The 10,439-nt window shown below is 33.4% G+C and overlaps 1 protein-coding gene across 2 annotated transcripts; it reads right to left on the bottom strand.

Moving 5' to 3' along the window:
* Positions 1–5,961: 5,961 nt before the first annotated feature.
* Positions 5,962–9,912, bottom strand: ATG13 (Autophagy-related protein 13). 2 transcript variants are annotated; one of them, XM_085715780.1, is made up of 4 exons: positions 9,595–9,912; positions 7,848–9,317; positions 7,573–7,757; positions 5,962–6,565 (listed from the first exon to the last, which is right to left on the bottom strand). In XM_085715780.1, exons 2-4 carry the CDS (start codon positions 9,099–9,101, stop codon positions 6,250–6,252), a joined length of 1,755 nt encoding a protein of 584 aa, XP_085571906.1. In that variant the 5' UTR covers positions 9,102–9,317; positions 9,595–9,912; the 3' UTR covers positions 5,962–6,249. The 2 variants fall into 2 exon arrangements, with proteins under 2 accessions (XP_085571906.1, XP_085571905.1); XM_085715779.1 differs by having other exon boundaries at positions 9,622–9,912.
* Between the last annotated feature and the right edge of the window lie 527 nt (positions 9,913–10,439).

Here is a 10,439-nt window from a genome sequence, read left to right as displayed (position 1 = left end):
AGTAAATATGAATATTATTATTTATGATTATATCATATTTTTTTACTAATAGGATATGAGAAATTTTTATGAACTAAATTAGTATCAATTGTAGAATATGAGGCATTTTATCAAGTATTTTTATTTTTAATGTTTATTGAGACCTATGGCGATTTACCTTGGAGGCCTTACCCTTGGGCATCTCCTACTCGCCGTATTCAACTCTCTGGGACGATGACACTCTTGCTTTTCAGTCGGGGAACCGTCTTCGCGTCGTCCATAATTATGGTTCACTTTCTCTACTTATTCAACTACTGCCCATCAAACATCTTCAACCTTTTAACGCCAAAGCTCAACTTTTCACATATTATTACCAACATAATGTGAATGCCCCCTCTGAATTTAGTGTTTTACCTTTGTTGATGTCCCATTCTGGCTTGCTGGCATTAGGTTAAGCGAGGAAGATTAAAAACTGTCCATTTTGATAATACTTCTGATGGTTTACTTCTGAAAAAACAATATGGTTGCTTTTTTGGCTCCCATATTTACTCTTTATTATGGAAAAACAACCTTCAAAATTTTTATCTTCCGAAGCTTTTAAAAACACTAATAATGTCGTTCATGAGTTATCACTTGAACAATTTGCTCATTGTGTAAGGCCAATAGAGAAACCATTACAAACAAACACTAATTTATAGGGCCCTGTATATCCTTAGCCCGTGAAAAGATTATACCAACCCCTTTTATTTATTTTAGGATTTTATCAACCTTTTTCTTATTTATTTTATGATGTTAATTAGCAGTCTTTTATTCATTGTTATTGTTAGTCTTCTTTTGTTATGATACTCTTTTTGTTGTTTGTAGAAAAATTCTATTTGCTGATATGAAGGTAAAGATCATCATCTGCCTCATCATGATCGGTTTCTTCCTAGTTGTTGCAGGAAGAAACATGCCATCATCTCCCCCACTTCTCCCGTCTCCTGATGTAAACTTTGATGATCCACCCCTTCATCCCATCTTACCTCCTCCATCTTCGATTGCCAACATCTCACCTCCTTCATCTCCGATTGCCAACTGTAGCAATGTAGTCCCTCAACATTCATCTCGTGAAGTGTTGCTCTTAAACCTCTATATTTTGGTTCTACATATTATTATTTTAGTGCTTTTGTTTATTGTCTTTTACTATTGCTTTTGTCACTAAAGGTCCCGGTTAGGAAAGTAAGTACTTTTTTTTATTGAGTCTTTGTTTGACATTGACATTAGGTCATGTATTCAGTTATGATGGATTAGTTACTATATTACAATATAATTTTAGTCTTTTATGGTTTATTTTTAAGGGTTAAATAGTGTTTTCTCCTACCATTTGAGTCGGTTTTTATTTATCCCCTGCAATTTTTTTCTTAAGATTATACTAATTTCAACTTTAATCTTATCTGATTGTGTAAATAAGCTGACGTGACACTTTTAGTGTGTAAATCATTTTATTTTTCAATGTTTTTTGTTCACTTGGATAAACCCTTCACAAGTGATGTGTTAAAAGAAACAAAAAAAATATATTGAAAGTTACATCATCACACGTTACCCGTCCGTCTCTCTCAATCCAAATATTCATCAACTCTTCAACCCAAAAATTTAGAAAGATCTATGTTTTTTTCTTTCGTTTGTTCCCTTTATTGATATTTTAAAGCGTCTTATTAACTAGTGTCCTCGGAGTACTCTTTAAGCATCCAAAATTTGGAAATTATTCTTTTAAAAAGTCAACTATTACAATTTCCAATGCATTCATTACAAAACTTTTTATATAAAACTTACCATTTAAAGTACTTAAAGAGTGCCCCGGAGCACTCCTTAACATTTCCCTATTTTAAATGGGTCTTGTTAACAAGTGTCATCGGCGCACTCTTTAAGCTATACTCCCTCGGTCACATTTATAAGCAAAAAACAATTTTTTAGATACATTGAATAATTAATGTATCTAACCAATAAATGTGACTGGATACATTAATTATTCAATGTATTTAAAAAGTCATTTTTTGCTTATAAATGTGACAGGAGGGAGTACAAAATAAGCAATTATTCTCTCAAAAAGTCAAACATTGCGATTTCCAAGACATTGATTACATGCATTTTCATAATAGTACTTACTAATTATGGTCACCATGAGGCATTCCTCATAAGACCACTAAAGTCTTCCGTCACCAAAAGGAACAAAAAAGGCGGCAATGGATCCCCATGCTTTAAACCTCTTTGGATTCTAATTTCCTCCGTTGGAGTTCCATTTACAAGGATTGACATATTACCCCCAAAGACACACACCCTCATCCAAGCAATCCACTTTGAACAAAATCCTACTCTCTTCAACATATACTCTAAGAAACTCCAATACACCGAGTTATAAGCCTTTTCAAAGTCCACCTTTAGAATCAAGCATTCCCGATTAACCCTCTTCGCTTAGTCCACCACTTCATTTATCGCCAACATCTCATCAACCAAGTTTCTCCCTTTAATAAACTCCAATTGAGAAGAAGAGATAATCGACTTCATAACTGATGACAACCTTGCGGCCAACACCTTTGAGAGCAACTTATAAAGACACCCCAAGAGGGAAATAGGACGAAACTCCTTCAAAGAAAACGGATTATGAACTTTTTGGATCAACGCAACATAGTACGATAGGAAGCGCTCCTAGGCAACATCTCATTTTCATGAAATTGATCAAACAAAATTCTAACTTCATTTTTAATAAGGTACAAAAATTCCTTAATAAAAGCAAAGTTAAAACCGTCTGGGTCCAGACTCTTGTTACCATCACTCTCCTTAACCACCGCCTCAATCTCTTCCATTGAAAAAGGAGCAATTAAACCCCTATTTTCACTTTCCGTAAGCTTCTCAAAAAACACCTCATCTAACTTTGGTCTTTCCCAATTAGTCGTTGCTACTTGCTTCTTGAAATAATCTACCATTCGCTTGGATGTTATTAATATCAATCAACAAATGGTTTGCTAACACAAGTGGCAAATATGTGAAATATAATTAATAACATTCATAATAACATATCAATATCCAAAATAAATAAAAAAAAAAAAAAAAAACATATCAATATCCATATTGTTGCAACCCCGTGTTGGTTTGGTGGTGTATGATCAGAATCTAGGATTTTCTTAAGGTCCATAGAGGGTTTTTCTTTAACTTCAATTAAACCTTTGGGTCAGTGGATGATGGAATTTATCTTCTAAATTTGTTGGTCCTTGAATCCTATATATGATCAATTTAAAAGGAAAAAAATAAAATTATTTCTAGATTTTGTATATAGTGTAGAGAGGAAGTTTATGAGTGCAAGTAAAGCTAACTGTGGCTTCTAAAAGACCGAATCTAGTTGCACTTTTTGATTTCATTTCATCCACATGTGATATTGTAGATCATACTCATACTTGTCTTCATTTCCTACTTTTGGAAGTACAAGTCATTGTAGAGTTTAAGATTTGTGCCAACACACACAAACGACAAAGCCTATTTAGATTTCCTTCAACACACATTTAAGAATGTGGTCCCTCTTGCGTTGTTGGAAATCCCTCTTTGATCTTTTCTTTTGAAGTTGCAATATTATTTGTCGAAAATACATGAAACTCTTCTTCAACTTCATCAAAAACCAAAATACATGACACTTTTTTTCATCTTCTTCTATCTTCATCAAGTTTTGAAAATTAATTTTGCTCCTGTAGAACTTTTTAAATTATGAAACCTAATTCAAATTCAGAATTTTGGGGTAGAAGTGCCACATAAGCAAAATTTACATTGAGCATAGCTTGTAAGTAACCACCAGGTACAATACTGATTTCGAATCCCTTCGGAGACAAACGTAATTAGTGCCAATTATATTAATAATAAAAAAAGTAGTTAGTTGTTTAAATAGCCCCCTTAATATATGTGATGTCTAGAAATAGTCACCCTAAAACACAAACACTTATTCTATTTTTGTAATTTACAATTCTTCATATTTTAGTCATCTAACATGTCATACCATATACTTTCAAAAATATTATATTCAAACCTTAAAAATAAGCTTATGAAAGATAATAGACAACATTTTTATCTTAAATTTTTCGACCAAATCGTGCATAAGTCTTGCAAAGTTCTTTCCACCTCACCCACAAAAGGAATGCTCCACTTCAAACTAAGTTCTTCCCACACTCATTTTTGAGTCTTCACCTCTTGACCCTCAAAGTTCCGTCTTTCACAATTTGTAACCCTTCACACCCTCCAAATAATTAGTGAAGATACATTTCATATTTTTAACATCAAGTTTGTCATTCTTGATATGCGCAAACTCCAAAGCTCTGAAAACATTCAAATTAGAATCATTAATCGGTTTCCCACTTCATACCTCCACATGTCTCTTGAAGTTTATACATGTTAATGAACATTTGTTGATCAAGTATGTTGTACTCATAATTTCTCTTCAAAACCTATTGAGCAACTTAGCTCTCAAAAGCGTACACTCTCCACATGAAATCCCAAGTCATCCTTCATGTACCCTCGTTTATAGTTCTCTCAAAATGTGTTGTACACCAACACCAGCAATAGCACCACTAGCACATGCATGATTTCTTCCACTATTAGAAGTGGATGAGAGGTATATGATTGTTTCATCATGATTACCTTTGTAATATCCGGGATCGTGCTCGAGTTCATGGTTACTTGGTTAATCACATCCTACCCCATCTAGATTCTAGATCATAGAGCGCTACCAAGAAAATATTAGAGAATAAAACCATGAAATCTTTCTCTAAATCCATCACTAAATTTAATGATTAGGGAATTAGAGGGAATTTTTTTCCTGTTACTAACTTTTGTCGTTGATTTTATTTTTTTCTAGCAGTTTATGTTACATTATTATGAAGGAAAAATTTAGAGATTATAATTATATCAGAAAAAGTGAAGATACTTCAATATCAATAAATTATAATTGCTCTATATATGTCTCCACATTTTAAAATTCTTTTATATTTTTTCATTTTCGACACACTAACAAATATGTTTATCTATGCACGTGACTAACAAGTATTCATTTTTTTTTTTACAGCTAAACAAGTTTCATTAATTTGTACAATTGTGTACTTAATCTTTCACAGATAAAACTATTCAACAATATTTAGTGAAGACAATACTTTTTTTTAAAATGGGAATTCTTCGTAGAATATTGGAAAATTAAAATTTGTGTGTTAGGGGGAAGCTGCCCCCAACATGTTGCATGTACATCCGTCCAATGCTTGTAATTTTATTTTAGTTTCTTTGAAATTGGTTATCTTGAATTTAGTTTGTGTAATAGTACTCAAAAACGCTTGGATGAAATAGTTTTGGTCTCTTTCAATTTAATCAAATGTTCTAGATTTGTATTTAGCATGCGTAAAAACATTAAATTCTTGATGGCCTGTTTTACAACCTATTATGGCTTTACCAGTTCGAGGATTAAATTAAGTTTGAGGGATACTCAATTCACATAATAAATAAAAAGTATGTGAAATATGTATCATTTTGATTTTAAGTGTTGATAAGTGAAAATCCCGAGTTCAAACTCAGGTCGTTGCATATCAATGTCCTTGTAACTACCAACTAAGTTGTACTTACAGGACAATGGTCGAATTTTCAGTTTGGTTCGGTTATTTTCAACAATCGTAATTATCAATTAATAATAATAGTTTGGTACAGTTTGATTCACAAATAATCAGTTTGGTTCTAAAAGGTACAATTGATTTTATTTTATTTTTGTAAAGGTAGCACCTGTTCGATTCGAAACTACATAATCGGCGTGCTGGATCTTTAAAAGGTTCAGTTTACCAAATGATTGAAACCGTATAGTTTTCTTCCTGAACCGAACCATGAACAGTTCTACCCCACCCCCTTTGCATCACAATGATAGTTCTACGGTGGAAACAGATAAATGCAGAAATAGGAAACATACCTCTCCCGAACTCCACAAAATTTCTAATTTCTACTTAAAATTCAACATTATAACAGAAGCATATGTGCATCTTTACAAATAAATTCAACAACCTTTCATCCAAAGTACTTCTAATGTCGATATAGCAAATTAGAAGTATTTTAATCATGATGATAAAATAATAACTTTGGTGTTTCTAGCCAATCATAAAGTCAATATATGTACAAAAATCCATCAGTCAGATTTCTTTCCCCATGCGCTTGTTCTGTATAACTTGTAATTAGTACCCCTCTTAAGTCAGCATCAACTCCCTCAACACATGATCAGGCTTAAGTTTCATCTCTTTTCAGGATCCGATTACCACTCTTGGAAAGAAGAAGGTCTCTCATTTCTCTGTAACTCCTAAGCTCTTCAAGTGCGTCAGTTGTCTTTCGAGGCATGAAGAATCCGGAAGCAGTAGCAACTCCTCCATCGAGCTCGGCCTTCAGGGAATGTGATGAATAACAGCTTGAATCTTGGCGCAAAGGAGGCGCTGTTCTAAGCATGTGCACAAGAACACCAACAGCAGCATCTTGTGATTTTCTCCCTATTGGTAATGATGTTGAAGGGGACTCCAAAGCACTCTTCCTCCCATCCACATTATGGCTATTTACGCATAAAATCGACAAGGAAAATTAATAACATGATTAGAATAGATACTAAAATACAAATCATGAACATTTAGAGGAGCTTTAGAAAGAGTGGTCAAAGTGAAACAGAAATTTCAATGAGGATAATACGGTAAACAGTGTTTCCAAACATCTAACAAAGCTTACATTAAGCGATATTGTTTGTCTGGACATTCTAATACAATTCCTTCATCTGATTATACATGCTAAATCTACAAATGACCATCGAACAGATAAATATAATCCAACAAGTTATCATTAGTTTCCAAAAGGATCAGTCGATAGTGTCAGCTATACGACTGGCAATTACATGTTGCTATAGGCTATAGCAAGACACCAATATACAAGTTGCAAAAGTAGAATCCACCATGTTGAATTTCAGGAGTAGATAATGCCAGGCACAGACATGAAAAAAGCTAAGGCAACCAACGTCCGAAAGAGAACATGACCATTGAGCAATCAGAAGTTAACAAATTATGTAATACTATCAAGGTTGATTTTAATTTTGCTTTAGTATTTGATAAATAAAAAGCATGACCATGATTCTAAAACCAACTTCAGGGATGGAAACCACTCCACCCCCACTATTTTTTTTTTCTTTCTAAAAAAGAAGTAAGCACGCGCTGACACCCATATGGAAGCCAGCATCTGCTTCTCTTCAAAATCAAATAGTATTGTCGAATCTAGCAGGGAATACATAAATTTGAGGAGATTGAAGACACGAGTCAACAACCCTGTCATGCTTGAAGATCTGAATTCTAACCAATTGTTTTCAATCAGAACCGATGGATCAACAAGTAGAAAAGGTACATCCGTCCAGAGAACAATATAGATATCATATCACTGACTACTAGTATCGACAAACTTTATAATCATAACTAAACATGATAGATCATAAATGGAGATTTATGTGGAATTTGTATAAACAATTTAATTGAGCGCTTATCGTAGAAGAGTTTACAATAAGATATTTCCACAAAGTACCTTGACAGAACATTGGGAGGGTCAACATCATCAACATCAAAAGGACACGAAAAGTCACCATCATCCAAGTCATCCTGAAAAGATAATCTACTACTTGATGTTCTCGAAGCTCCAATGCGTGGTGAGTCACTAGAAGATAACAATCCAGAGAACCGCCCCGAATCATCCTTGCTATCTCTGACAATCTGTGAAGCAAAAATAAAGGCTTATCAAACAGATAAAACACATTTCATTTAAAACTTTAGGAGTAGAAATGAATGGCCAATTAAGGTTACCTTTTGACCAATCTTTAGAGATTCTATTTTCCTGAATGACCTGATTCCAGATGGAGACTCATGTGACGATGTATCATTCCTTCTGGGAGATAATGGAGGTAGAGAATTTCTATTAGGATCTAAAAAATTAGGAGAAAGATTTCTAGAGCTTTTTCCCATTATGGGATGAGGTATAGTCACAGGTGATGTTTCAGAGCGCATACGGGTATGCAACGTATTTCCAATATGTATAGGTGGCGAAGGAGATGGTGAGGATGAGAATGGAGGAGAAAGTTGATACTCATCATAACTTGTAGACCTTGACCGACTTTGTATTCGATGGTTATGATATCTATTATTGAAATTATCAGTAGGTGGAGATGGAAAATCAAATGGCTTGTGAGAACCGCGATGCACCGGTGTTGATCCAACATACTGATGGTTCTGTACAAAAGGCGCTGCTTTATGAAAACCAGGCGTCCAGCTATGAGGGCGCTCAAGTGGCGAAGAAGACGGAGGCGCACGAACACCCTTTACTGAAGAAGGGAAATACCTTAAAGGATCGGTATTCGGGCTTCCAACATAATCAGCTATTATTTTTGTTGGTAATGTTAAACACTGAAGATTGAAATCAGATAATGTAGTACGGTAAGTCACAGATAAGCTAAGGCGTCCTGGAAGCGCGTCAATAGGCGTGAAAATATATTCTCCCATCATCCCTCCTTCTTCCCTAGAAAATGGATCACTAAAGGAAGATACCTTATAGACAATATCAAAATTACAACTCTGATTTGTTGCACTTAGTTGCCTAAATATCTTATGAGTTGGGAGAAGCCTCATTTGAGAATAAAGCGCACGAAACAGTATAATCGACTTCTGGTATGTTTTCTTGTAAGAGACAGTAGTGTCACTAGTTTGAGGAGCCATTCCTCTTGGACATTCATATTGAACATTCCACCTCTCAATAACTGTCTCAACAGAAGAACCATTCTCTTGATGAACTAGTATAATGTCAATTATCATTGGATCCATCAAATTCCTATGCCAAAAGTTCAAGTTATCAAGAGCAGACGGTCGATCACCTAAGGCGAAATTAAACCATTTATCACTCCTCCTCACACGAGAACCACCCATTGATAACTCACCGCTTCTATCATGTTGACGTAACAACGGTACCCTTGAATCCAAAATGATGTGTAAACACTTCAAAAGAAATTGATAAACAATCTGCTCCAATTTTCCCAATTCAGGCTGCATATTATTCTGCAAATCCATCCTAACTAATTCCTAATTAATCAAGCAATCTCTTCCTCCAACAAAAAACACAACTTTTCAAACTAGCACACATCAATCAAATACCAAATTCCAAAAAACACAGATTATGTTATATACAGCTAAAAGTAACTAACATCTCAATAATCAATCACCATTTCACCACTCAATATGAATCCAGCAAACCATCATCAAGCACAACAAGAACCAAGGATCACTCTGATAAATAAAAAAACAACAATCATTAAACATGTTTAAACAGCAATATTCATCAAATTCAAACTACAATGCAGATTTAAACAAACCCATCAAAAAAATTATATTTTTAGCACATAGATCAAAAGGGGTTTTCAAATAATCATAAAAAATTAACTAATTCAAGAAAAAAAAATCAATTTTTTTATGACCATCATGAGGATCCGATGTTAAAGAACGAATTTTTATGACATGGGTGGTAACAATGAATGAATAGAAAGATGGGAAATGAAGAACTTACGTGATAAAGAACCAAGAAAGAACTTACGTGATAGAAGGTTGCGTAGAAACAAACAGTGCCGTAGCGTTCTCACTTTTTCAACTCGAAATTAACATTATTGATGATGAAATGATATAGTTTGATTTGATTTAATAATATACAAGTAGAACTATACTAGTATTTTAATTAAGAGAAAAAAATGTTAGTGGTGGTTAAAGGTTTATATGGATTATGATGGATTGATTGATTTAAATGTTGAGAATTTGCAGGAACAGTTGTTAAGGAAGGGTTTTCTTTGACAAATGTTCAATCTGTTCTGTTCCTATTCTCTGCCAAATTGATGAAAAAAAGCTCTATGATTGGTGTTTTTCAATTTTATCTTTCTGTTTTTTAATATAAAAAGTAAGATGAATTGTTGCTGTGTGATGAATTGATTGGATTATGTACCATCTGATGTGGAATTTGAATCTCAGATTCATTTCTATATATGTTGGATAAAATATTACTTTTATTTTAAAGATTATTCTTACACTCAACCAATAAAAATATGACACATGTTATTAACTTTAAAAAAAATGTGATTTTAATTAAGGAAATGAAAACATAAATGGTGGTGGGTGGTTTTTGTTGGTTAAAGAAAGTGGAAAAAGAAGAGAGAAATATTAAAAATAATGAGAAAAAGTTATGATATTAATTATTTTTATTATTTTAATGAGATGTTTGATTTTAATTGGTTGGGTGTAAGAATGATCTTTTAGGTAAGAGTTCATGTAAGAATTTCTCTTTATTTTATGGAAAATGTTAAATAGTGTTCTTAGAGAATTGTTTAAGAGAATAAAAATATAACTTTAATTTTTTAAAAGTTA

Source organism: Medicago sativa, chromosome 5, assembly GCF_051527215.1.
Source record: "Medicago sativa cultivar Bolivia chromosome 5, Bolivia_mono, whole genome shotgun sequence".
In the NCBI taxonomy this organism is placed as follows: Eukaryota; Viridiplantae; Streptophyta; class Magnoliopsida; order Fabales; family Fabaceae; genus Medicago; species Medicago sativa.
The sequence above is the reverse complement of the archived record's forward strand: the minus strand, read 5'-3'. Positions and strand labels throughout refer to the sequence as shown.

Coding starts and splice junctions, on each gene's coding strand:
- ATG13 (XM_085715780.1), bottom strand. CDS start 9,101: ATGGATTTGCAGAATAATATGCAGCCTGAATTGGGAAAATTGGAGCAG. Junction 7,758..7,847: donor CTCTAAAGATTGGTCAAAAG/GTAACCTTAATT, acceptor TTTGCTTCACAG/ATTGTCAGAGATAGCAAGGA. Junction 6,566..7,572: donor CCTCCCAATGTTCTGTCAAG/GTACTTTGTGGA, acceptor ATGCGTAAATAG/CCATAATGTGGATGGGAGGA.